The sequence below is a fragment of the Caenorhabditis elegans genome, chromosome I (genome assembly GCF_000002985.6).
Source record: "Caenorhabditis elegans chromosome I".
In the NCBI taxonomy this organism is placed as follows: domain Eukaryota; kingdom Metazoa; phylum Nematoda; class Chromadorea; order Rhabditida; family Rhabditidae; genus Caenorhabditis; species Caenorhabditis elegans.
The window spans coordinates 12,113,756-12,140,143 of record NC_003279.8 but is presented as its reverse complement, the minus strand read 5'-3'; the positions used below and the strand labels follow the sequence as shown (position 1 = coordinate 12,140,143).

Here is a 26,388-nt window from a genome sequence, read left to right as displayed (position 1 = left end):
ATGTTGACAAAAGTTTGGCTCCATTTTCTCAGAAAAGTTGCGCACAAAATTCGAGATTTTTAGCAGATGTTTTATTTATTTTTTCGGAGAAAATAGTTTTAAGGTCAAATTATCAATGGTTGGGCACGAAAACTGGAACAAACTTCATCAAAAGTTTCAAATTTTCCGTTCAACTTTTTCGTTATTACACCAAGAACAATTTAGAAATTAAATTATATTTATTCCAATAAATTGCTACGTTCAGACACATTGATTTATCGAGCTTTGATTCTACCCGGAAATGCTCTGAAAGTGTCATCATTGAGTTAAAATCCCTATATCTCAAAAACTACTGGTTTTATAAAAAAGTTGATAAACATTAAAATGTAGAGTAGAAAATTTGGAGTATTTTCATAGTTAAAAATTTTCTGATAGCATTCATGGTTTGTGAGATAAATAGGGTTTGAAGAAGGTCCCTAAAAAGGAAGCCCAAAAATGTCGGCCGCAAGCCTCACCGGATTTTCTGCGTTTCCCCACAAGTATGGATTTAAAGTTTAAATGTGAAAAAATTGTGAATACACAAACTGAAAACTAAAAATTGAAATTGAAAAAGAAAATCAGATGCGACGAAATGCGTTCTGGCTTGTGAAGCCTGAAGGTTTTTTCCTGATTTTTGAGTGGAAAGTGCGTCAAATCTAGAAATGTCAACTGAACGTCTATGAAAGGAAGAACAAGGATTATTCATGAGCTTAGGCAGTTTTTCGATATCAAAAATGAAAAACTTTTTCGGTATGTACTTGGGTTTGAAAATCTGAAATATGTACAACCAATAAAACTTACGGAAAGACAGCTTCTCCGCGCTCTCTCCGCTAACAAGTCGGTCAATTTTCAAATTTTAACTAATTATAGGTCATTTTTTGAGCCGCCGTGACATTTTTGGAAAAGTTTTCAAGAGGTTTAGTCATGAAATTTGATATTTTCAAATTAAAACTATCGACTACACTAAAAAAAAGTACGTCAAAGCTGAAAAAAATAGCTTTCACATCGAAATACGAATATCATAGTTCAAACTAATATTTATATGGATATATTTTTCTTGAATTTCCGGCGAAAATTGAATCATGGTCAGAAAGCGATCGTTCAATCTAAATCAATTTACTTTTTCTCCACTTTATTAACTTGTCAGAAATCATGAAAACAAGCCAATTTGAATGATATGCGGGGGGAACATGCGAACGCAGAGAGAGAATTGAATTGGGCTAGGAGCTCAGGAAGTTGGAGCAGGAAATGTTGCAAAACTCGGAAATTCAATTATTAAACATCAGCTGCCGACAACTCACGGGTTCCGCCGCCCTTTGTGATTTTTTTGATGAGTAGCGGAACCCGCGATTTGTCGGGCGTATCTCATGAATGAATGGTCGAGGTTTTGCATTTTCTAGGCCATGCAACAAAAAAAAAAACTCGGCCACATAGCATAGTAAAAATCCAATTTAAAGATTATTTTGGAAGTATTTTCATTTCAAATTTCAGAAAACTGAAGGCAATGCATGAGTCAGAAATGAAAAATGAAAGATCTCTTGATCCAACTTTCACGGGAATTAGATTTTTTATCGGCTTTGTATTTCCTCACGACAAGTCATTTCTGAATAGGATTTATGATTTTTTATCAAATTTGGCCGGTTTTGGAATGTATATTGCACATACATATAAATGTCACAAAACACATGGAATTTTAACTTACCACTAAAATAGTTGAAAAAAATCTATGAGAAAAAATTTCAAAAAATTTACGGCTTTAAGAAACTCGAAAGTTTCAGAGATTTAAGAACTTTGGTGAGCAGAGAATGTTGTCGATTTTTAAAAATATGAGATTTGTATTAGTTGTCATAAGGCATATGTTTTGTTTTTGAAAATAACGCGGGTTCCGCTACTCATCAAAAAAATCACAAAGGGCGGCGGAACCCGTGAGTTGTCGGCAGCTGATGTTTAATAATTGAATTTCCGAGTTTTGCAACATTTCCTGCTCCAACTTCCTGAGCTCCTAGCCCAATTCAATTCTCTCTCTGCGTTCGCATGTTCCCCCCGCATATCATTCAAATTGGCTTGTTTTCATGATTTCTGACAAGTTAATAAAGTGGAGAAAAAGTAAATTGATTTAGATTGAACGATCGCTTTCTGACCATGATTCAATTTTCGCCGGAAATTCAAGAAAAATATATCCATATAAATATTAGTTTGAACTATGATATTCGTATTTCGATGTGAAAGCTATTTTTTTCAGCTTTGACGTACTTTTTTTTAGTGTAGTCGATAGTTTTAATTTGAAAATATCAAATTTCATGACTAAACCTCTTGAAAACTTTTCCAAAAATGTCACGGCGGCTCAAAAAATGACCTATAATTAGTTAAAATTTGAAAATTGACCGACTTGTTAGCGGAGAGAGCGCGGAGAAGCTGTCTTTCCGTAAGTTTTATTGGTTGTACATATTTCAGATTTTCAAACCCAAGTACATACCGAAAAAGTTTTTCATTTTTGATATCGAAAAACTGCCTAAGCTCATGAATAATCCTTGTTCTTCCTTTCATAGACGTTCAGTTGACATTTCTAGATTTGACGCACTTTCCACTCAAAAATCAGGAAAAAACCTTCAGGCTTCACAAGCCAGAACGCATTTCGTCGCATCTGATTTTCTTTTTCAATTTCAATTTTTAGTTTTCAGTTTGTGTATTCACAATTTTTTCACATTTAAACTTTAAATCCATACTTGTGGGGAAACGCAGAAAATCCGGTGAGGCTTGCGGCCGACATTTTTGGGCTTCCTTTTTAGGGACCTTCTTCAAACCCTATTTATCTCACAAACCATGAATGCTATCAGAAAATTTTTAACTATGAAAATACTCCAAATTTTCTACTCTACATTTTAATGTTTATCAACTTTTTTATAAAACCAGTAGTTTTTGAGATATAGGGATTTTAACTCAATGATGACACTTTCAGAGCATTTCCGGGTAGAATCAAAGCTCGATAAATCAATGTGTCTGAACGTAGCAATTTATTGGAATAAATATAATTTAATTTCTAAATTGTTCTTGGTGTAATAACGAAAAAGTTGAACGGAAAATTTGAAACTTTTGATGAAGTTTGTTCCAGTTTTCGTGCCCAACCATTGATAATTTGACCTTAAAACTATTTTCTCCGAAAAAATAAATAAAACATCTGCTAAAAATCTCGAATTTTGTGCGCAACTTTTCTGAGAAAATGGAGCCAAACTTTTGTCAACATCCTTAATTGCCATTTTATGTTTGCTATTTTATGTCGGATGCACCATACGGATGCACCATGAGGTGACGTCAGAGACAACAAACTACAATGAGTTTTTGAACACTTCCCGACACATCCAAAATCGTCACAATAGACAGAAATTTAAAAATCAAGACTTAGTCTTTTTTTCAGAGATCTGACATAATTTACGGGTTGAGTTGATGATACCTTCAATTGCTTCGATTTTTGAGCTTTTCTCCCAATTTTCTAGAATTTTTTCTGATGTATAGTTATGTTCAAGAAAAACAGAATAACTAATTGTAAGAATATCCCGTTTTATTATTTTGAAATCGATTTTTACTTACATTTTTCTTACTCCTCTGCACTCCCTTATTGTTAGCTAAAAATTCCCAAAACCTTTAATCAATTTTACAGAAATGCCTGCAGGTCCACCATGCCCATCATCTATACCTACATATTACCTATTAACATTACATATTATTGGCGGAATTTCAATTCCCATAAATTTGATCGGTTTCTATTTAGTTTGGTTTCAATCTCCCAAAATGCAAGGCTACAAATATTGCCTATGCTATTTACAGGTGAGATTCGAACGTGAGTAGGCACCTAGGTAGGCAATGATGAGGCACAGAGGTAGGCACAAAAAACAGTAAAGTATAATCTTGGAAGAGAGGCAGTAAGACACAAATGTGGGCGATAGGCCCTTAGGCAAAATCCAGGTCGGGTACACAAGTTATGTCCAAAATCTGAAAAAAAAAGCATCATGTAGGCAAGCTTAATGAATAAGGTAGGCTTGTAGGTAGGGTGATAGACAGAAGATATATCAAGACTCTGGCCGGCGCAAGGTAGGCATGTAGGAAGGCAAGCAGACAGGTGAAATTAAGATCGTAGTAGATCAGATCAGGGCAACAGTTGGTAACCAGGTACTTGAAAACTAGGTTTTTAGAAAATTGGTACCGCGCCCGACATCTTACGAGTCGCTTTTTGGTAGGTAGACACGTCTGCCTGCCTATATGTCTACCCCAGAATGTTTTTTTTTATTTTCAGCTTGTCAGCTTCATCGCAGAAATCGAAATGATCTTCATATGCCCCGCATTCTATTTTTTCCCACTAATTGGTGGTTTCAATGTGGGCGCCGATATAATTGCTAATAATATAAGTTCACATCATACAATGACTCTATATGTTTTTGTATTCACATTCGAACTTCCTTCCACACTTTTGTGCTTCATTTTCAGACATAATGCCGCTGGAAAAGTCGATCAGGTGAAATTTGAAGTAACAGTTTTTATGTTTATTTTCAGTTGATTTTCAGAAGTGTTTTAGCTCGAAATACTTGAAGAAATTTAGTTTGGTGTTGGCTCATTTTTTGCCATTTGTGACAGCTTTTTGCTTCTGGAATTCCAGATTAACAGCTAAAGAGCGAATGGATTTGGTGATGAATGTAAATTTTTTATTTCTCAAATTTCTAAATTTAGTTCGAAATTTTCAAAAAGAATCAAAGTTGAAGTCGTTTCTGAAAAAAAGAGTGCCGACCAATCAGCGAAGAGCTGGGGGCGTGGCCAAGGTCGTTGATTGGTCGGTCATTCAAAATTGAAATAATCGCGCAATTTTTGACGTTTTTTACTCTAACTTATCAATTTTTTTTTAATTTGGTAGTCCTCCACTCCTTAAAATTTTCAGAACTGGCCACAATGCGCTCATTGGCTAAAATTTCCGGCTTTTGAGGTGTATGATTATCATCTGAATCCATGGCTTGCTGTTGTAGGAATTGGCGCATTTTTTGTGCTTTTTATGGTTTTTTCGTAAGATTTTTCCTTTTTAATGCAAAATTTATACAAATTTTGCGTTTTCAGATACTGCATATTCCTGGGAGTTCAAACATTACTCATCCTACAACAACATCGAAAATCCATGTCTCGGCAGACGTATCAAGCGCACAAAAATGCACTTTTCAGGTTAGTCATGCAAATAGTGCTTCCTGGCGTTTTTATAGTTGTGCCACTTTGTATTTGTATGTTTGTAGTTGTTCAAGGAGATGTGCATTTGCAAGGTGAGGGATAACTTGCGAACTAGAGAAGATAGGGGAAAATTGTTAACTGCTAACTTGTAGAACAGCAAATTTGGAGTATTTTGTTAGTTAGAAATTTTTCGATAGCGTTTTTGGTTAGTGAGATAAACACGTTTAAAACAAGGGGCAACGACAGCTCGCAAAGCGTCGGCTGCAGAGAGCGCGCAGAGAAGACAGACACTCTCGTTTCTCTGCGCTCTCTCCTCATTTTGAAGCACGAAGAGAGCGCAGAGAAGCGAGAGTGTCTCGTTTCTCTGCGCTCTCTCCGCCTTTTTTTTTGCTCCAACTATCTCTTTTCATTTCAGAGTTCGCCACGGACACAATGTTCTTCGTGAGCTCCCATTCAATGTGCTCCTGCATAATTATGATCATCAGCAACCCAAAGTACCGGAGCGTACTTCGTAAGAAAATTTTAAGAATTTTGGGGTGAGATATTATTTGCAGAGCTATTAATTTTTCCAAGCTTTCAGAATTTCTGCGAAGTCAAAAAGCAATCGACGTCGTGGGAATACAGTTTTACCGAGTCAACCGAGAATTCAATAATTTTTTATTTTTAAAATTGATCTGTTAGGCCATAATTAGGATATTTTGTGTTCATAAAACAATAAAATAAAATATTTTTTCGTGAACTGTCAGCTAAAGTTTGAAGGAAAAATGATCAGACTGATAAAACCATCGAAATGATACGAAAAACGCAGCAGCGTGTTTTTTTCTGTTACGGTTTTATGAAAGAACGTAAGAGCTACATTTCACATCGTTCCTCAACTTATCGACGGAAATCTCGAAATACTCAATCTCGGGCTCAACCCCGGACTCGGTCTCACCGAGCTCGGATATATCTTGCTTTGCACACTGAGTCTGAAATTTTGATAGTCCAAGAGGTTTTTAAAGCCTATTTCAAGCTCTTACCCCACGAACTTGAGAATTTTAGTCTTCAGGACACATCGATATTTGGGATTGCTTAATATCATGACTGCACTGGAGCACATCGAGTGAGAGCCGACGAGGAACATTGTGTCAGTGGCTAGTAGTGATAAGTCCTAGCGAAGTGGCTTTATCAGTTGCAAAAAGTACTCTCAAGCACTGTGAGCCTCTTCCATATGAACTTTTCCAATCAGATTACGAATCGGAATTTCGTGAGCTCATTGAGCAACTGGAGAATTTTGAGGCAATGAAAGTTGTGAGTTTGTGGTTTTTTGCCCGACAAAAAGTGTGCAAAATATGTAGGTAGGCAAGATGAGGGACGTTCGTAGGCAGAGAGTAGTCAGCAGAAGATTGGAAAAAAGTAGACTAGACATCTAGATTTAAGTAAATAAGCAGATACGAAGGAACAATATAGGCACATAGGTAGGCAGGCGTGAGGTAGGCTTGTAGGCAGGCATACATTATGTAGGCACGTAGGCAGGTAGACATGTTCATATACATGCTGTAACAAAGTAACCAAGAAATTAGGCATAGAAAAGCAAGCCCGTCCCGTTGCTAAATATAGGAAAACAAGTAGAGATGTAGAATAAAGTGTACCAGTAGGCGCATTGGAGGTAGGCACGTAGGCAGGCGGGTAGGCATCTATACCAGCCATATTTTTAACTTTCAGAACCCGTCACCTCCTGTTTGGAATTTTGCTATATCAGAATTCAAAAAGAAGAACTTCAAATTGTCCAATGGCAAGCTCAAGAAAATGAATTTCATTTGGATAAACTTAGAAACCAATATGGAATTGTCTTGTGAGAAAACAGGTGCTCAAATGGCTCAGGACAAGGAGTTCAAGGTGAGCATTTTTGTGTGGAAAAAATAAGTGTAAAACTTCAGGTTTTATCGATTCCCCTAGCTGGTGATGCTGGAAAATTTGTGGTTTTCTTTCCCGAAAATCAAGAGGAAACAATCGAGGAAAGTTTGAAGGTACCTGCTTACCTGAAAAACTACATATAAATAAATTGTGCTTTTTCCAGAAACTGAACACTAGAAAATTCCAGCGCCTCATTGATGACCTTGTTCCCAAGTTTATACATTTTGAACTTCCGGTCTTCAAAATCCAGTCAAAATTTTTCATCTCGGAGAATTTGACTATGACCGATAGAGGGCTTACTCATGAAAAAGAATTTGAAGTGTGTCACGGGGAAAACAACGATTTTCGAAGAGGACTTCTCATGGATCGCTGCGAATATGTGCCGTACATTTTTCGAGTGAACCGTCCGTTTATCTTTTGTGTTGTGCAGAATGGAGTTCCAGTGACCATGGGAATCTTCGACGGAAATTGATAAATTATTTGAGTTTGTTGTATTTATTATGTCGTTTTTGAATGTTTTAACATTTGTATTTTTTTACATGCATTAATTATAAAATGACAAATGACAAAATTTTTAATGAGGAAAAGATTAATACCATGATAGACGGACATTTACACTGTCCTCATTGCGCCTACGTGCCTGCATTGTGCCTGACTAGTCATGCCTACCTTGTCTCCGCTTGCCTACGGCATTAATCATTTTTGCCTAAAAGTTTCGCGCATGCCCTTCTTACGCACACACTTTTCCGGCCTGTCTACGAGACTTTCTCCGGACGTGTCTACCATCCAAGGTACACAGCTATCAAAAGTAGGCCATTTATAAGCCTATGTACATATCTGCCTTATTTTTGCCCATGTTTTTGTAGGCATGCTTGTAGGGAGGCAGGCAACAACAAAAAACTCACGATTTTCTGCTCCTCAAAAATCTTCAATATCCTGACAAGTTCTTTATTTCCATCCTCAAAATCAGATGGGTAAAGAACTCGTGGAAGAGACACTTTCCTCTCCAAAGCCCTTTTTGTAAATTCTATAGTCATTTTGACAGGACATATGACAACTGATCGAGGATTTTTAGCACATCTTTCTAACATTTTCAGGCCAGCAGTGGCTAAAATTGAAAAAAGCTGATCTTTATTCATAGTGAAGAAAGATTTGAATTTTCTGAGGTATTTTAAGTTGAATTTTAGTTTTATAGCCATTTCAATTGCTCAGCTTATCTATGACCTTCAGAAACAGGTTTTTGTACTTTTTCACTAAACCAACAGTTACTGTTTGCTATAATGAAATCAGCGTGAGTTTGCCCGTTAATCACTAGGTGGTCTGTTTCCTCAGATTATTTGGCTTTGGCGGTGAGTCCTTTATGGTTTTTGTGTGGTTCAGCTTCAAATCGTGAGTGGGCGACGTTTAGCTGCATTTTCAAATAAAAAAAAACAAATTTTGCTGGAAATTCGGAGTGCTTTTGTGAAACTGTTTGGCGGAAAAATGAAATTTTTAACTTTTCAACATTTATCGGGAATTTAACTTTAATTTTTAAAGAAAAATTTGGAGGGAAACTAATATTTAATGTTTTATTTAGCCTGCTGGGAATCCTTTATTTTCAGACACGGAAAATCAATATATTATACAAAATCAAAACAAAAAGCTCAATTTCCATCGAATATTCCCATCGTCACAGGAACTCCATTCTGCACAACACAAAAGATAAACGGACGGTTCACTCGAAAAATGTACGGCACATATTCGCAGCGATCCATGAGAAGTCCTCTTCGAAAATCGTTGTTTTCCCCGTGACACACTTCAAATTCTTTTTCATGAGTAAGCCCTCTATCGGTCATAGTCAAATTCTCCGAGATGAAAAATTTTGACTGGATTTTGAAGACCGGATGTTCAAAATGTATAAACTTGGGAACAAGGTCATCAATGAGGCGCTGGAATTTTCTAGTGTTCAGTTTCTGGAAAAAGCACAATTTATTTATATGTAGTTTTTCAGGTAAGCAGGTACCTTCAAACTTTCCTCGATTGTTTCCTCTTGATTTTCGGGAAAGAAAACCACAAATTTTCCAGCATCACCAGCTAGGGGAATCGATAAAACCTGAAGTTTTACACTTATTTTTTCCACACAAAAATGCTCACCTTGAACTCCTTGTCCTGAGCCATTTGAGCACCTGTTTTCTCACAAGACAATTCCATATTGGTTTCTAAGTTTATCCAAATGAAATTCATTTTCTTGAGCTTGCCATTGGACAATTTGAAGTTCTTCTTTTTGAATTCTGATATAGCAAAATTCCAAACAGGAGGTGACGGGTTCTGAAAGTTAAAAATATGGCTGGTATAGATGCCTACCCGCCTGCCTACGTGCCTACCTCCAATGCGCCTACTGGTACACTTTATTCTACATCTCTACTTGTTTTCCTATATTTAGCAACGGGACGGGCTTGCTTTTCTATGCCTAATTTCTTGGTTACTTTGTTACAGCATGTATATGAACATGTCTACCTGCCTACGTGCCTACATAATGTATGCCTGCCTACAAGCCTACCTCACGCCTGCCTACCTATGTGCCTATATTGTTCCTTCGTATCTGCTTATTTACTTAAATCTAGATGTCTAGTCTACTTTTTTCCAATCTTCTGCTGACTACTCTCTGCCTACGAACGTCCCTCATCTTGCCTACCTACATATTTTGCACACTTTTTGTCGGGCAAAAAACCACAAACTCACAACTTTCATTGCCTCAAAATTCTCCAGTTGCTCAATGAGCTCACGAAATTCCGATTCGTAATCTGATTGGAAAAGTTCATATGGAAGAGGCTCACAGTGCTTGAGAGTACTTTTTGCAACTGATAAAGCCACTTCGCTAGGACTTATCACTACAGATCGAGAATTGTCTGTCAATTTTGCCATCAGATTCAGACCAACGGTAGTTAAAATTGATGTCAGCTGATCTTGAACCATAACGAAGAAATATGTGTACTTTCCGAGTGATCTGGGCCGAGTTTTATAGAAACTTCGATTCCTCAGCTTAAACTATAATTGTTCAAGCTAAAAAAAGGGTTGACCTTGAAAAACCGGCTCTTTGTTTGAACTTACTCATTGAAAAATGCCGATAGGTTCTGTTTGTTGTAAAGAAACAGTGGGAGTTGGCGGGGTGCCAGCAGTTTATTAATCACTGGGTGGTCTTTTTGGAATTTGGCCATGGTTTCACACGGGCTTCTTGTCTGGCTTGGTTTCAGATCATGTGCAAAAAATGTGCAAAAAATGTGCAAAAAATGTGCAAAAAATGTGCAAAAAATGTGCAAAAAAATGGGCAAAAAATGGGCAAAAAATGTGCAAAAAATGTGCAAAAAATGTGCAAAAAATGTGCAAAAAATGTGCAAAAAATGTGCAAAAAATGTGCAAAAAATGTGCAAAAAAATGGGCAAAAAATGGGCAAAAAATGTGCAAAAAATGTGCAAAAAATGTGCAAAAAATGTGCAAAAAATGTGCAACAAATGTGCGAAAAATGTGCAAAAAATGTGCAAAAAAATGGGCTAAAAATGGGCAAAAAATGTGCAAAAAATGTGCAAGAAATGTGCAAAAATGTGAAAAAAATGTGCAAAAAATGTGCAAAAAATGTGCAAAAAATGTGCAAAAAATGTGCAAAAAATGTGCAAAAAATGTGCAAGAAATGTGCAAAAATGTGAAAAAAATGTGCAAGAAATGTGCAAAAAATGTGCAAAAAATGGGCAAAAATGGGCAGATCTTTCCCGTTAGTTGCCGGGCTTCAGATCTTCAAAAAAAACGAGTTTTCGCAAAAATATGACATTTATAAACCCTATAATTTTGAGACATTTGAAATACAACTATTCATATTTTCTAAAGCATTTTTCGCGTTAATTTTAGCTTTAAAATTAACTTGCATCACTTTTAAAAAGACCACATTTTGTTGTTTGAAAATTTGTCGATTTTGATCTCTAATTAATGTTATCGTTTTGAGTTTTGCAAAATTATAAATCAAAGGGTTTCAAATAAAAAGAAAACTGAGATGAAAAAATTTATAATCAAAATAATTAAAAATTTCTAATAAATTGAATTCACACGTGGAGAACGAGCATGTGGAGAACGAATTTGTGGTGTATTATTGCTATTTATCAGCATACTGGAGATCCTTGTTCCGTAGATAATCGGCTTCGGGCAGAACATTCTCATCACAGATGTTCGCAGAGTTTTGTTCAGGGTTAGGTACACAATGCACACAGAGCCTGGAAAGAGTATGGAGAGTTAACGAAAAAAGCCTCAAAATTACCACTACTAGCTTGCCAAACGATTTGTGTGAATATGATTAGATTTGGTGGAGCTGCAACAAATTGCATGAATGCGTAGAGGGAAGCTGCTAAAGTGTGGAAGATGCAGAATAGGAAGGATTGGAGGATGATCTGAAAAATTGTAAGATGAAGTTTCAGTTTTGTAGGCAGGTAGGCATAATGTAGGCTTGAAGGCAAAAACATAGGTAGGCATTTAGGCAGGCAAAGTAAGATGCCTATATGCATTAGGAACTGGACTTGGCATCAGGTAGACAAGTAGGTAACAAAACATTACAGTGGCTACAGATAGGCATTCAGTAGGCACGTGGGCATGCAGGCCAAGCAGGCCAAGCAGGCATGCTACGACCTAAAAAGTTTGTTGTCAATCCTTTACCGTATATTTCTTGCTCGGACTATTTGCTGTACTCGCAGGGGCTTTGCACCCAAGATAAGACAAAAATCCATAAAATAGCGTTGTACATACAGCCATTATAATGTTGTTGTAGGTGTGCGGAAGGTTCACGTAGTACTCTGGCTGAAATTTTTAGATTTTCTTGATCTATCAGTCAGGGATTCTGAGAATTTGATTGTTAAAAAAATTTGTAATTACATGCTTGGAAAGTTTGAGTTCGTACTAGTTTTCTAATTGTAAATTATACCTTTTGTTCTAAATTTTAAAATTTGCACCTAGTCTACTTTGGAGCTGCTTCATGTCTACACGCCTGCGTCTTACCAATCTACTCCTCACGCCTGCCTACCTTTCCCTAATGCGTTCCTGCCTATTAACACACCTATTTATCTTATACCTACGTTCCAACCAGTTTTTTGCCTGCCTCGATACCCACTTCGTGCCTCTCTGCCTACACTCACATGTCATGCCTGCCTAAATAATGCCTGGCTACTTGCGTACTTATATCTTGTCCGCCTGCCTACGTACCTGCTATTTATTCACTAAAGAGCCTACATACTGCTTTTCCCATGCATGCATATTTTCTAACCACCTGCCTGCATGCCTACCTTATGCCTACTTGCCCTGCCTACCTACCTATCAACCTACCGCCTATTTCCCGAATTTCCTCACCTTTTTCCCAATCATTGGATCAAAAAACCAAGACATATAAGTCGGTGTGAAAATGGCCGGTTGTGTGAGAGTCCCCGATCCGACGCTATACACAAAAAATGCAAAAATAAAAAAATAAACATTGTTGCCTTGGAAACACTTTTTCATCCGTGTCATCATATTCAAATCACAAACTCTTATAACAGCCAATGTCATACTTGAAATACAACAACCCATCCAGGAAAACATTGCGGTGTATCCAAGACAAGCAAATAGCTTTGGGTAATCACAAAAATTGGTGCCAAAATATCCTAGGAAACCGGTGAAGATTGAATGCATGAATATGCAGGTTATATCATAGATCGCCAATGCTAACATCACTTTATAGGCTGGAGTTTTGAGTAGAGGACTTGTAATTATAGCGAAGAAACATGGGATATAGAGCATCTGAAAAGTATATGGGTTTTGTAGTTTAAGGCACAAAATGTAAACCTGCCGTAAACTCTGCCTACGCCTAATATGTGCCTACAAATTTGTCCAACCTATTTATGCCTACGTGCTTACGTCTGCGTGCCTGCCTATCCCTATCTATCTGTCTACCGTGTTTATATCATGCCTACCTGTGCCTCCGTGCCTGTCTATGGTCCTATATCAAACCTAATTATGCCTGCCTACTTCCCTTTATTGTACCCACCTATACCTATGTGTCTGCCTACTTTAATGTACCACGCTCAAATATGACTACGTACCAGCCTACTTGTATATGTTCTATCTATCTATGCCTACGTGCCTGCCTACTTCCATGAATCATGCCTACGTGTCTGCCTATTTACCTGTATCGTAGCTGTGCCTACGTTCCTGCCTACTGCCCCATATCAAACGTAAATATGCCTGCCTACTTCTATGAATCATCCCTTCCGATATCTACCTGTCTGCTTAATTTCATGTATCATACCTACCTATGGACCTGCCTATGTCTACGTCCCTACCTACTTTCATGTATCGTACCTACCTATGCCTACGTGCCTGCCTCCGCCAAAACTTCAATTAACTCACCAACATAATAATTCCAGATCCAATAAACCACAATCCCCAATACGGCCTAGCCGTATGCGGTGGCCTATTGTGCATTTCCTCGGGACATCCATAATAATCCGGATCTAACTCGAATCCATTAAGTACCATATAAGTAAAGGTTAAGTTGTAAGATGGTATTATTTTGTCCATGCCAACCGACGTGGGAATAGTAAGTTCAAAAATGTGCGATATCCAGTTTCGGTGCAAAACTTTCGTCTGGGCGGAGTTTGTTTTCCGTTTTTAGATTGGAATCTTGTGGTAGAAGAAATTATTGGGTGTTAGTAATCACATATCACACCTTGGAAAAAAGGTTTTCCGGTGCATATAAACCAAAAATCTGTCTGGAAAGTAATCATGAGAATATATTCTATTTTTACCCAGGAAGTGTCAGAAATCGGAAAAGAGTGGAGTATGAGTATATGGGGAAGGAAATTGAAAATTGAAGTAGGTTGCTACGTATAATAATATATGGAGTTTTATAGTTAGCAGCATAAGTAGATACTTTAAAAACTTTTGAAACATCTACAAAACGTAGACAAATACATATGTCAGTATTGTTCCTTTTATTCTTTAGATTGTCAATATTATTTCGGCTCTTACTTTCCCGTTCCACATATTGAATAGTAATAATTTTCAAAAGCTAAAGAATTATTTTGGTTGGCGACATGTGATCTACCAAAAATGCTTAATAGATTACTCATACATTCTTTCAGCAAGCCGGGAATAACATATATTGGGAAACTAAAAGTTCGATGGAACACTTTTTTGTCTATGCCCTGTGGAAATTAATTTGTTATAATTTATGTTAAATTTGCGTGATTAAATATTTAGCATTTCAAGAAAAATAAGATCAAAAATTTTTAAATATTTGTAGGTGAAACGTTTTCATATTTTATTGTTTTACATACAAATTAATACATCTTGTAGGTATATTATTAAAAGGTTCGCCGACTTGATGAATTACTGGGAAGCACAGAAATGATAGTTGACATGTTTCTCTGTAATTTAAAATTTTAATTCACTCAATTGAGGCTTTTTGTTCTACTTGATGACTGTCTCCACATAGAAATAGTTCCTTTGTAGTGTTCTGATATTGAGATGACATAAGCATATATATCACAAAATGGGACATTGTGTTCAGCGTGAAAATCACTAGAACGATGCTCTCCAAATCGATAAACCTAAAATGTTAGGTTTATTTCTTTATTAAGCCACAATAAAACTTATTACATTGGCCACAAGAATTCCGTTGAAGAAAGAAGGAGAAGTGTCCTACTGACACCAAGAGGAAACAGTGAAATGAAGAAGAATAGGGTATTGTAAAAGACCAGGCGAGTTGTTTTATTATAATCTATAGTTTTCTTTGATGATGTTAGTCTTCGTTGGTTCTCAGTTGCTTTGTGCATTTCTTTAACAAGTAACCCGGCGAATATAGGGAAAAGAAGGCAGGGGATGATCTGAAAATTATAATAATGAAAGATTTTGAAGGTGGACTACGGCAAATGGAGAAATAATTTGAAAAAAAAAACGTTTTTTTTTCAATAATTCGAAAGTAAGGCAAAATCATATGAATTCATTCTTTTTTCTTTTATAAAACTGTTCAGCATGGTCAAATATACCTGAAAATACCGAATAATACACTCTCGCTAGTACGGAAGTTTATTTTAAAAATTGCAAAATTTGACCAAAAGCTGTTTTTTTCAAAAATTCAAAACTACGGCAAAATCATATGAAGTCATTCTTTTTTATGTCATAAAACTGTTCAGCATGGTCAATTATACTAGAAAATACCAAGCAATGTGCTCTAGCTTGTATGGAAGTTTTTTTTTTTTTAATCCAAAATTTAGTCAAAAGCTCTCAGTCAAGAGCGAGTCACGGCAACCTGGTCCAAAACCATTCCTAATTAGTAAACCATAACTAAATAGCTTAAAATCACTGCTAACTAGCCTCTTTTTGCTAATTAACAGTGTTTTTTTGCTAATTAGCAATGGTTTTAAGCTATTTAGTTATGGTTTACTAATTAGGAATGGTTTTGGACCAGGTTGCCAATTGTAGATCATTATATCCTCACCCGGGCTAGATGTAGAACCCCTCTGCTTCAACATATCTCCTTTTCCCTTTCCTTTAATCATGATAAATATTTCCCTTTTGGCATAACTATTGTATTTTGGTATTATATTATTCTAATAAATAATCTCAAGAAGCATTTCTTCGTGACTCGCTCTTGACTGAGCTGTTTTTTTTTAACAAATGAAAAGTGCGGCAAAATTTATATGAAGCGATTTTTTTTCTTTCATAAAACTGTTCAGCATGGTCAAATATACCTGAAAATACCGAATAATACACTCTCGCTAGTACGGAAGTTTATTTTAAAAAATTGAAAAATTTAACAAAAGCTGTTTTTTTCAAAAATTCAAAACTACGGCAAAATCATATGAAGTCATTCTTTTTTATGTCATAAAACTGTTCAGCATGGTCAACAATATCAGAAAATACCAAACAACGTACTCTAGCTAGTACGGAAGTTTATTTTAAAAATTGCAAAATTTAACCAAAAGCTGTTTTTTTTTTCAAAAATTCAAAAGTAATGCAAAATCATATAAAGTCATTCTTTTTTATTATAAAACTGTTAAGCATGGCCAAATATACCAGAAAACACCAAGCAATGTGATCTAGCTTGTACGGAAGTTTATCTTTAAAAATTGCAGAATTTAACCAAAAGCTGTTCATTTTCATTTTAGCCTCATATGAATGGTTTTTAATAATTTCCCCATTGGACGTCGTCCATGTTAAGGATATTAAGTCAAGGCCTGTAAATTCTTTGCGGCTGGAATGGGAATGGTATGAACGGGAGACGCAAAAATAATTGCAAAAATAATAAAAAAAAATTCTTGCTGTCAATGTTCAAAATAACAGAAAGGTTCACTATTATCTTGTAGTCAGCAGGTGAAATACATGCAGGGGGTAAAGAAAAACACAATTCGCGACTAGAGTGAATGAGCATATTGGAAAATTTGAAATGCGCTGAGTAACGCTGTAGGAACTGTAATTTGGAAAGACACTAAACTTACATTAGAAATAATTGCCGACACGGTCGAAGAAAGTTGCTTAACTGATACTTTTTGATCAACTATATATGTCAGCACTCCTTTCGGATAACATTCACTAAATTCTTTCTGCTTTGTAATCCTTATTCCAATTTGAAATGCTAACGAGAAAGGAAGACTTGAAATAGGAACTCCAAGAATTACGAATAATGCAGTATAAGGTTTTGTGAGGCGTTCAAATTTCGGATCCATCGGGTTGCGAACAACTAATGTTCGGATAGTTGCTATAGATAACGAGATCCAAGTAGAACATCTTTGAGAGCAGTCGTTTAAAATTTCGATAATAATGTCAAGGACTACACTGAGATACGATACAGGGGAGCCAAAACAAGGATCAGTATACATTCCTATAAGGAGATAAATTCTTGAGGCAACTATAAGTAAATAGCAAATGTCCGAGACCGCCGCTGCTGTCATAATCACATTTATAGAGGTGTTTCTCATTGACTTCCTCGTGAGAATTATCAAATGAAGTATGTTAATCAGAATACACAATACGGATAGAAACGGGCTGAACATGTAAAGGGTCATTGATACAAGTCTAACATGTAAATTTTATTTTTAAAGTAACGATCTAGTTTTTGGAACAACTTACGATATTTTATCGGTCAATTGGCATAGAACCAGGGCTGTCGAATTGTCTTCCTCTTCATCATAGAAATAATCAACTGAATCGCAATACGACATAACTTTTAAATATCTGGACTTTGACTATTAAAAAAGGCTCAGGACGAATATGAGACATTCAATTAATGTTTGACATTCCACCCAACAGAACCACCTGTCAGATTTCTGACCGATTAGAAATTTAAGACTAGAAAGCTCAAGGATTTTCAGTTGGATGAGGAATACCTATAAAGGAGCTCAACTAATAGTTTATTAAGATTATTTAAACTCGGCAAATTGGCAAATTGCCGGTTTTGGCAGTTTGCCGATGTGCCGGAATTTTTTCATTTTCTTTCATTTTCGGGAAACTCACCACTGCATCTATAGAGCAGGAGTGTGCGGCAAATCTCAAAATTCCAATATTTGTCGTGCTTAACAAACTCGTAAAAAAGTGAATTTTTAATTTTTGTTGGAGCACCAAAACTACTTAATTTTCAACGCATGTTTGATTTTTGAATACAGTCCGTCTAGCCTGTCAGAATTAAATTTGAAAGCTTTTTTGGAACCAAATCAATAGTTTGGTCAAAATTGTATTGCCCAATTTTTGGCATGTGCGGCAAATTTCAAGATTTGTTGAGCTCATTGTCAGAAAATTTGGCAAACGGTAAATTTGGCAAATTCAGCAAATTTGCCGCATACCCTGGTTTAGAGTTGAGTCGTTTCCTTTACATATAGTTTCCAGATCGCAAGTGTCCATGCACAAGATTTGATAGTTATAAGGTAACTATAAATTCAGGTGGTTACTTTGCGATTTGGGACTATGAAATTTGGCACACAACGGAGGAGTTCATAAATAGAACTAGTACTAGTGGAGAACATATCTGGAATGATAATGAATGCAGTCTCAAGTTGATTTGCCCAAGTGGGATGAGAGGCGTGATCTGGAGCTCTAACTACGCGGAGATGTCTGTAAGATATTTTTCTCTAAATTGAAACCGGCAAAATTGCAAATGATTTCCAGTTTGATCCAGATGAGACTGTAGCTGCCCAATGTTCTCCAACACTGGCTAACACTGAAATGACAGGTATCCCGGATATGCAATGGTGGATTAATGGAATTCAAGTACTTTATCCAAAGTTTACATGCTTCGAGCAGAAATGATGATTTTGAGCGTGCAGAATGAAAGTTGTTCTATTAACTAGTAACTACATATTTCAATCAGGGGTGTGCGGCAAAGTTCAAAATTTACCGAGCTCGGCAAATTCGGCAAATCTCTTTTCTTCCAATATTTGCCGATCACGGCAAATTCGTCTGATTTTAATCTTGGTCTTATTTGATAGTTCTGGAACTTTGTCTTAAACTTTTTCATTATTTTTGCAATGCGCTAAAAATGTTCTCGCAATGACGCACAACATGTTCCAATTTCCAATTATAAATATTCGGAAACTTTGCATAACTTTGCATTACAGTAAACCCTCAAAATCACCTGGAAATCAATTCACCTGCTTTTCCATTTCCATCTACTCAGTTTTCCCTTAAACTCTCATTGCTCTCAAAATGCACATTTACACCTTGAATCGAGATTTTCAAAGTACTCTTAAAGCTACTGAACTAGAACAACAGTTCAACATAACTTTATTTCATTTGTGGTTTCCTGTATTGACATTGGTGCTGTATTTATTCAAGTTGATAAAGGGACAGGTAATTTGTCATTAAAAATGATAATGATGGCACTTTTCGCCATTGTTTGGTTTTTTTGAAATGAATATCGTAGCTACAAAAATGGCCATATGTACATTCATCTGAAAATATAAAAAATTGCTATTTTTTAAAATAGGACACTCTTTTCTTCAAAAATATTACCAACCTAAAAAAATTGTTGAAAAACTCAAATAAAAATATACAAAATTTCCCAGAGTGCCCAATTCACACCATTCAAATTTTTCAAATCCCGTTCCACCTACGCAATTCTAACGATCATCTTCTTGGCATGCCTCCATACTTCTACGCCACTTGAAGATCCGACACTTCAATTTTTGAACAACTGCCTCGAACTTTGGGCCGCACTTCAAAGCTTCATAGTCTTATCAGCTGTGCTTATCCAGTTGATTTTTCTTATTGCAAATCTCCCGAGCCTATATTTCTGCTGTATGGATGTATTCCTTTGCCGGAAAAAATCCACGTGGCTTTTTATTGGAATACTTCTGATTTTGAGATCAACATTTTTCACGACAACTACTGTTGTGGAGATTGACGGGAAGTTTGTGACCTTCGATTTTTTGGAAGTTTTCCTATACTTTTTCAATGTTATCCTTATGATTTGCCTTCTTAAAAGATGGAAAATGAATTTAGTAGAGAAATTCCCACAGAATATTACAAAGCATATGGACTATACCCCTGTCAATATCTCAATATTTTTGAACTGCTTCGTATCTATTGCCTTCTATGGACTTTTCCAGCTGCTCTCATTCATCTTGGCTCTAATAACTTATCATCCAAATCTGGAAACATCTCCCCTCAATTTATATCGATCAATATTAAATCTATACTACATGCCTTTTATATGGACTTGGGCTGTAACAATCAGCTACTCAAATCGTGTTCAGAAGTTATTGGAAGAGTATAAAAACGGTTTGGAAATTGTGGAAAATGACGTAGAAATGCAAATGGAGCCAGTTGCCGAGCCAAGTGCAAGTCGGCGAGGATCAATTGTCACTGATCTCTCTATTTTGGAGTTTGATGGGATTTGATAATATTAATAATTCTTTTTAATTTTCACACGTAGTTTGTCTCCTTGGACTCAAAATGGCTTAGGACTAGGATTATGCTTAAGCTAAGGCTTTGTCTTAGGCTTAGGCTTAGGCTTAGGCTTAGTCTTAGGCTTAGGCTTAGGCTTAGGCTTAGTCTTAGGCTTAGGCTTAGGCTTAGGCTATGGCTTAGGCTTAGGCTTAAGCTTAGGCTTAGGCACAGGCTTAGTCTTACGCTTAGGCTTAGCCGTATGTTTAGGCTGAGGCTAAAACACGTGCTACACAATTGCCAGAAATAGTTGCCACCAGGGTGCCGCCGGAAACTGTTTCGATTTTTCGGATTTTTTCCTTTTTTTTAAAGCAAATTTGACCATTTTTTCCAATTTTTCGATTTTTTGAGAAAACGGAAAAATCGAAAAACCGAAAAACTAATATTTTTCGTTTTTCGGTGAATCAAAAAACCGAAAAACCGGCAGCCTCTGTACTCAATTGTTTTATTCACTGTACGAATATAAATTATTTATCATTACAACCAGGGGGAATTCGTGATCGATATTCTAGACATCATCTGCAAAACCATCAGAAAGACCCACAACATGCTTGCCACATACGGCGTAGACCTGGAACACTTGTTTCCGCGTGTTTGGGTAAACTGGTATTTTATCTTTGTGCTGAAAAATAAAATGTTTCGATTTCAAATATTTCAACGAACCGTAAAAGAGTGGGACATTGCAAGACGGACCGAAACTTTAATTTTTTCGTAATCCAGACTAAAGTGGTAGGTAGCCTTGAAATCAGTCACAAGCTTCTCTCCAGCTGCATCAAGTGCATTTGAAACTTCCTTATTTACAATCCACTCCTCTTCTTTGCTGACCGGAGTTCTAAAGCCAATTTCAAATACAGTTTCACACATCTTGATCTGCTTTCCCTTTTTGTTGTCAAAGAAAGCAAGTTTACGAAGTTCAAGTTTTGCAGTGCAGGTGGCAGCTGCAATGGAGGCAAGAGCCAGGAGCAGGAGAATGCGGTGGAGCATTGTTGGTTCTTTCTAATTTGTTTTATAAATTTATTTATTTATTCATCAATTTTATAATAAAAAAGAATGACTTTATATGATTTTGCATTACTTTTGAATTTTTGAAAAAAAAAACAGCTTTTGGTTAAATTTTGCAATTTTTAAAATAAACTTCCGTACTAGCGAGAGTGTATTATTCGGTATTTTCAGGTATATTTGACCATGCTGAACAGTTTTATAAAAGAAAAAAGAATGAATTCATATGATTTTGCCGTAGTTTTGAATTTTTGAAAAAAACAGCTTTTGGTCAAATTTTGCAATTTTTAAAATAAACTTCCGTACTAGCGAGAGTGTATTATTCGGTATTTTCAGGTATATTTGACCATGCTGAACAGTTTTATAAAAGAAAAAAGAATGAATTCATATGATTTTGCCGTAGTTTTGAATTTTTGAAAAAAACAGCTTTTGGTCAAATTTTGCAATTTTTAAAATAAACTTCCGTACTAGCGAGAGTGTATTATTCGGTATTTTCAGGTATATTTGACCATGCTGAACAGTTTTATAAAAGAAAAAAGAATGAATTCATATGATTTTGCCTTACTTTCGAATTATTGAAAAAAAAACGTTTTTTTTTTCAAATTATTTCTCCATTTGCCGTAGTCCACCTTCAAAATCTTTCATTATTATAATTTTCAGATCATCCCCTGCCTTCTTTTCCCTATATTCGCCGGGTTACTTGTTAAAGAAATGCACAAAGCAACTGAGAACCAACGAAGACTAACATCATCAAAGAAAACTATAGATTATAATAAAACAACTCGCCTGGTCTTTTACAATACCCTATTCTTCTTCATTTCACTGTTTCCTCTTGGTGTCAGTAGGACACTTCTCCTTCTTTCTTCAACGGAATTCTTGTGGCCAATGTAATAAGTTTTATTGTGGCTTAATAAAGAAATAAACCTAACATTTTAGGTTTATCGATTTGGAGAGCATCGTTCTAGTGATTTTCACGCTGAACACAATGTCCCATTTTGTGATATATATGCTTATGTCATCTCAATATCAGAACACTACAAAGGAACTATTTCTATGTGGAGACAGTCATCAAGTAGAACAAAAAGCCTCAATTGAGTGAATTAAAATTTTAAATTACAGAGAAACATGTCAACTATCATTTCTGTGCTTCCCAGTAATTCATCAAGTCGGCGAACCTTTTAATAATATACCTACAAGATGTATTAATTTGTATGTAAAACAATAAAATATGAAAACGTTTCACCTACAAATATTTAAAAATTTTTGATCTTATTTTTCTTGAAATGCTAAATATTTAATCACGCAAATTTAACATAAATTATAACAAATTAATTTCCACAGGGCATAGACAAAAAAGTGTTCCATCGAACTTTTAGTTTCCCAATATATGTTATTCCCGGCTTGCTGAAAGAATGTATGAGTAATCTATTAAGCATTTTTGGTAGATCACATGTCGCCAACCAAAATAATTCTTTAGCTTTTGAAAATTATTACTATTCAATATGTGGAACGGGAAAGTAAGAGCCGAAATAATATTGACAATCTAAAGAATAAAAGGAACAATACTGACATATGTATTTGTCTACGTTTTGTAGATGTTTCAAAAGTTTTTAAAGTATCTACTTATGCTGCTAACTATAAAACTCCATATATTATTATACGTAGCAACCTACTTCAATTTTCAATTTCCTTCCCCATATACTCATACTCCACTCTTTTCCGATTTCTGACACTTCCTGGGTAAAAATAGAATATATTCTCATGATTACTTTCCAGACAGATTTTTGGTTTATATGCACCGGAAAACCTTTTTTCCAAGGTGTGATATGTGATTACTAACACCCAATAATTTCTTCTACCACAAGATTCCAATCTAAAAACGGAAAACAAACTCCGCCCAGACGAAAGTTTTGCACCGAAACTGGATATCGCACATTTTTGAACTTACTATTCCCACGTCGGTTGGCATGGACAAAATAATACCATCTTACAACTTAACCTTTACTTATATGGTACTTAATGGATTCGAGTTAGATCCGGATTATTATGGATGTCCCGAGGAAATGCACAATAGGCCACCGCATACGGCTAGGCCGTATTGGGGATTGTGGTTTATTGGATCTGGAATTATTATGTTGGTGAGTTAATTGAAGTTTTGGCGGAGGCAGGCACGTAGGCATAGGTAGGTACGATACATGAAAGTAGGTAGGGACGTAGACATAGGCAGGTCCATAGGTAGGTATGATACATGAAATTAAGCAGACAGGTAGATATCGGAAGGGATGATTCATAGAAGTAGGCAGGCATATTTACGTTTGATATGGGGCAGTAGGCAGGAACGTAGGCACAGCTACGATACAGGTAAATAGGCAGACACGTAAAAATTATCTGAAACCGTTATCAAAACTTAGAGTCAATAGACGATGTCCCTAATAACCTTGAATCAACAAAACTGAATGAAAATTTAGAAAATTGGAGAAAATGAAGAAAAAACGTATGCATGTAAATAAAATTTATTACTACACGGAAGCATATGTATATGTAAGTTGTGATACGTTTTGAAATTTTGTAATATTTATGTGACCAGAACTGCATTGCCTATTGTTAAAAATGCATAAAAATCGTACTCTAGACCCCTTCAAAAGTTTTGATCGTTTCAAGACAAAACCTCGAATTTGGGCATTATTTCACAACTAGGAAATTTCGAGCATGCCTGAGGAAAAAATGAGGAAAAAATTATAATTGCTGATAAGGGTATGACTATACAACATGTCATTCGTATATGAAAATTATACCCATTTCAAAATGGAGACCCAAAAAATTAGAGTTACTACCATTGCATATTACAGTCGAGATTCTGAAATGTAAGTTATTTTTTAAGGTTGAGTAGTTTTGATATTTATATGCTTATTGCTAAATCATAAAATAAATCTCATATTTTCATCGGAAGGGATTTAAAAAATAAATATTGAATTGTTTTTCGAGAAAACTTTTTTTCTGTTTCCAGGAACGTTATTCCTGATTCACGACCCAAGACGCTCAACAAGAACAGTACGTACTTTGATCGCCCTTATCAGACACTTCCGAGTCTAGACGGAGAATTCGACGATCTCGGCGGCGGGGAGTTCGACTTGGAATCATTTCTTCAGTTCATTCGTCAGAAGGATTTATACGAGGGCAATTGTAACAAGCCAGATTTCGTAACAAACAAGAATCTTCTAGCAACAATCGCCTCATTTGTTCCTCCTACCGAAAGCAGTGGATCTGTTCAACAAAAGGAAAATATTCAAATTCTTGTTGTCCGAGTTGGTGGTGTGTATTATTTGGCAAAATTGTCAAAGGAGAACAAGAAACACCGATTATTTGATTGCTCATTTGTCTTTGAGCACATCCTTACAAGAGCTACAGAAGATGAGATGCCAATGGCGAACGGGATCGTGAATAAGGGTGTGTTCAAGATGGAAGTTCCACTTGGAGACGGCACGTTCTGCACAGTTTTATACACAGGAGAACTGGATGCGGTTGACGGTGAGTAGTTTTTTTAATCAATGTCAAATTTTTTGCCTCATTCGCGTAAGGCCTTGCTCATACTAAAAAATGTTAGAGCTCACATCATCAGAAAAGTTTCACGGAGAATCGTACATTGCCTAAACTTAGTAAGAAAAGTGAGAATAAAAATATATTTGTCGGAAATTTTTTTGGCAAATTCGGAAAATTCGGCAAATTTGCCGTGCTCCGTTCTCCGACCTCATAGTCAAACTCCGAAAAATGTCATATTTTTTATGTTTTTAGGAGCACCAACACTATTGAATTCTTAACACACATCTGTTTTCTGAATAAATTCCGTGCAGTGTGTCTGCTTTAAAAAAACTCAGTTTTGTGTCATTTTACTAAATTTTTGGGGACGAAATCAATAGATTTGGTCAAAATTGTATTGTCAAATTTTTGATGTGTGCGGAAAATTTTGGAATTTGCCGAGCTCGGTTAATTCGGCAAATCTACTTTTTTGAAATTTGCCATGATCGGCAAGTTCGGCAAACAGTAAATTCGGCAAATTCGGCAAATTTGCCGCACACCCCTTGTTCACAACCTCCGATAAAACGCGTTTGCTCCAAAAAACTACAATTTTTGCTAAACTCAAGACTTGTTTTCAGACAGGAATAATCATGTTGAGTTGAAGTTATTCGAGGGAGGACTCACTGAGCATGTTTGGAAACGGAGGAGTCAATGGATGTTTTGGCAGTCATTCTTCTCGAACGTCTTGACACTGATCATTGGTTCAAGAAATCATCCGAGTCTATTGGAGATAACTGATGCGAAATTCGATTGGCCGACTAACGTTCTATACGATGTAAGTGATGTGTCCACTAGCTAACTTTTTTCCATTCAAAAGTTTTTATTCTCATTTTTGATCTATTTTTTTTAGATCGAAACCCGGAGCAGAGAAGAAATTCTTGAAGAAGTTGCTAAGAGATTTGAAGGCACTGAAGACCATTGGACGATTGAGGATGGACAGAAGCGACTGCAGTCATTCTTTAATTTGATCAAAAACTCAGTGAAAAAAGACAGAGACTGCTATGTTATTACAAATGACGGAAGCCAGTGGAAGATTGAACAGGACCATCAGAAGTTGGCAGGAACGTTCCGACACGTGGTCGAGCACATTTTGAAGAGTAAGGGCAAGATGGATATAAATGGGAACATATCGTATCTTCCTGTACGGGAGGAATGGGAGAGATCCCTCATCGTGAAGTATCTCTCTGAAAACACCGAGAGTGACGAGACAAAGGCGAAGAAGATAGTTGATCGCCTTGGTAGTGGAATCGGACCCGAGGTTGCAGCGGTACGTTGCATTGGCCAACCAAGACATCTCCAAATTGTGGTGAATAGTATTTATCAACAGAGAAGGTGCTTACGAAATGTACACAAAATGAAGACATCAGAGTTCAACGGATTTTATATCGAGCGGTTTATTTCATGGGAAGAACGAAAAGCTTTTCACGAAGACCAAAGGAATATGGCTAGAAACTGAATATTTTTTGTTTGACACTATAACCATGTTGTTTTATGTTTTGTTTCATACTGTTATACAATTTCCCCTTTTGTGATCTATTTGACTATGATCTGTTTTTTTCAATGGGTAATAAAAATATCTCAACAAACTACGCATTGGTTTGATCTACAAAAAATGCGGCAATTTTTTCTCCAAAAAATATAACGTCAGCACGTTCTTAACTATGCGAAGTCAGTTGGGAAGTCTGAGCCTAAATTCCCGCGATTTTTGTAGATCTATGTAGATCAAACCGGAATGGGACACTTTGACACCACTTAAAATTATGT

At 36.1% G+C, this 26,388-nt stretch overlaps 9 protein-coding genes and 2 pseudogenes across 11 annotated transcripts; 7 read left to right on the top strand and 4 right to left on the bottom strand.

Annotated features, from left to right (window-relative positions):
- Positions 1 to 3,678: 3,678 nt before the first annotated feature.
- Positions 3,679 to 5,876, top strand: sri-14 (Serpentine Receptor, class I; the record flags this gene model as incomplete). The annotated part of the gene is made up of 7 exons (NM_060667.1): positions 3,679 to 3,843; positions 4,310 to 4,528; positions 4,578 to 4,706; positions 4,946 to 5,067; positions 5,119 to 5,315; positions 5,639 to 5,759; positions 5,804 to 5,876. The coding sequence occupies 7 exons, from the start codon at positions 3,679 to 3,681 to the stop codon at positions 5,874 to 5,876; spliced, it is 1,026 nt and encodes a 341-aa protein (NP_493068.1).
- A 628-nt stretch (positions 5,877 to 6,504) lies between these two features.
- M01G12.2 (Serpin domain-containing protein) lies at positions 6,505 to 7,591 on the top strand (the record flags this gene model as incomplete). The annotated part of the gene is made up of 4 exons (NM_060666.2): positions 6,505 to 6,513; positions 6,928 to 7,101; positions 7,143 to 7,232; positions 7,283 to 7,591. The coding sequence occupies 4 exons, from the start codon at positions 6,505 to 6,507 to the stop codon at positions 7,589 to 7,591; spliced, it is 582 nt and encodes a 193-aa protein (NP_493067.2).
- A 1,171-nt stretch (positions 7,592 to 8,762) lies between these two features.
- M01G12.5 (SERPIN domain-containing protein) lies at positions 8,763 to 10,074 on the bottom strand (the record flags this gene model as incomplete). Its single annotated transcript, NM_060665.1, has 4 exons — positions 8,763 to 9,071; positions 9,122 to 9,211; positions 9,253 to 9,426; positions 9,841 to 10,074. 4 exons carry the CDS (start codon positions 10,072 to 10,074, stop codon positions 8,763 to 8,765), a joined length of 807 nt encoding a protein of 268 aa, NP_493066.1.
- Positions 10,075 to 11,178: 1,104 nt separating this feature from the next.
- srt-21 lies at positions 11,179 to 13,689 on the bottom strand (annotated as a pseudogene). Its single transcript has 5 exons — positions 13,519 to 13,689; positions 12,484 to 12,909; positions 11,797 to 11,937; positions 11,405 to 11,534; positions 11,179 to 11,360 (listed from the first exon to the last, which is right to left on the bottom strand). Coding segments are annotated over exons 1-5 (1,050 nt in total).
- Positions 13,690 to 14,557: 868 nt separating this feature from the next.
- Positions 14,558 to 17,333, bottom strand: srw-111 (G-protein coupled receptors family 1 profile domain-containing protein; the record flags this gene model as incomplete). Its single annotated transcript, NM_060663.1, has 4 exons — positions 14,558 to 14,720; positions 14,770 to 14,996; positions 16,611 to 17,187; positions 17,242 to 17,333. The coding sequence occupies 4 exons, from the start codon at positions 17,331 to 17,333 to the stop codon at positions 14,558 to 14,560; spliced, it is 1,059 nt and encodes a 352-aa protein (NP_493064.1).
- A 750-nt stretch (positions 17,334 to 18,083) lies between these two features.
- On the top strand, positions 18,084 to 18,433 carry M01G12.6 (G_PROTEIN_RECEP_F1_2 domain-containing protein). The gene is made up of 2 exons (NM_001377657.1): positions 18,084 to 18,221; positions 18,274 to 18,433. The coding sequence occupies exons 1-2, from the start codon at positions 18,180 to 18,182 to the stop codon at positions 18,412 to 18,414; spliced, it is 183 nt and encodes a 60-aa protein (NP_001364601.1). The 5' UTR covers positions 18,084 to 18,179; the 3' UTR covers positions 18,415 to 18,433.
- Positions 18,434 to 18,810: 377 nt separating this feature from the next.
- M01G12.15 (uncharacterized protein) lies at positions 18,811 to 20,003 on the top strand (the record flags this gene model as incomplete). The annotated part of the gene is made up of 2 exons (NM_001377656.1): positions 18,811 to 18,954; positions 19,170 to 20,003. 2 exons carry the CDS (start codon positions 18,811 to 18,813, stop codon positions 20,001 to 20,003), a joined length of 978 nt encoding a protein of 325 aa, NP_001364492.1.
- A 554-nt stretch (positions 20,004 to 20,557) lies between these two features.
- On the bottom strand, positions 20,558 to 21,033 carry M01G12.10 (Signal peptide-containing protein; the record flags this gene model as incomplete). The annotated part of the gene is made up of 2 exons (NM_060662.1): positions 20,558 to 20,671; positions 20,713 to 21,033. 2 exons carry the CDS (start codon positions 21,031 to 21,033, stop codon positions 20,558 to 20,560), a joined length of 435 nt encoding a protein of 144 aa, NP_493063.1.
- Positions 21,034 to 21,759: 726 nt separating this feature from the next.
- On the top strand, positions 21,760 to 22,147 carry M01G12.16 (G_PROTEIN_RECEP_F1_2 domain-containing protein; the record flags this gene model as incomplete). The annotated part of the gene is made up of 2 exons (NM_001377655.1): positions 21,760 to 21,935; positions 21,985 to 22,147. The coding sequence occupies 2 exons, from the start codon at positions 21,760 to 21,762 to the stop codon at positions 22,145 to 22,147; spliced, it is 339 nt and encodes a 112-aa protein (NP_001364493.1).
- An 868-nt stretch (positions 22,148 to 23,015) lies between these two features.
- On the top strand, positions 23,016 to 23,195 carry M01G12.11 (annotated as a pseudogene). The gene has a single exon. A coding segment is annotated over exon 1 (180 nt).
- A 658-nt stretch (positions 23,196 to 23,853) lies between these two features.
- Positions 23,854 to 26,080, top strand: M01G12.7 (Decapping nuclease; the record flags this gene model as incomplete). The annotated part of the gene is made up of 4 exons (NM_060659.3): positions 23,854 to 23,912; positions 24,056 to 24,576; positions 25,203 to 25,399; positions 25,475 to 26,080. The coding sequence occupies 4 exons, from the start codon at positions 23,854 to 23,856 to the stop codon at positions 26,078 to 26,080; spliced, it is 1,383 nt and encodes a 460-aa protein (NP_493060.1).
- Between the last annotated feature and the right edge of the window lie 308 nt (positions 26,081 to 26,388).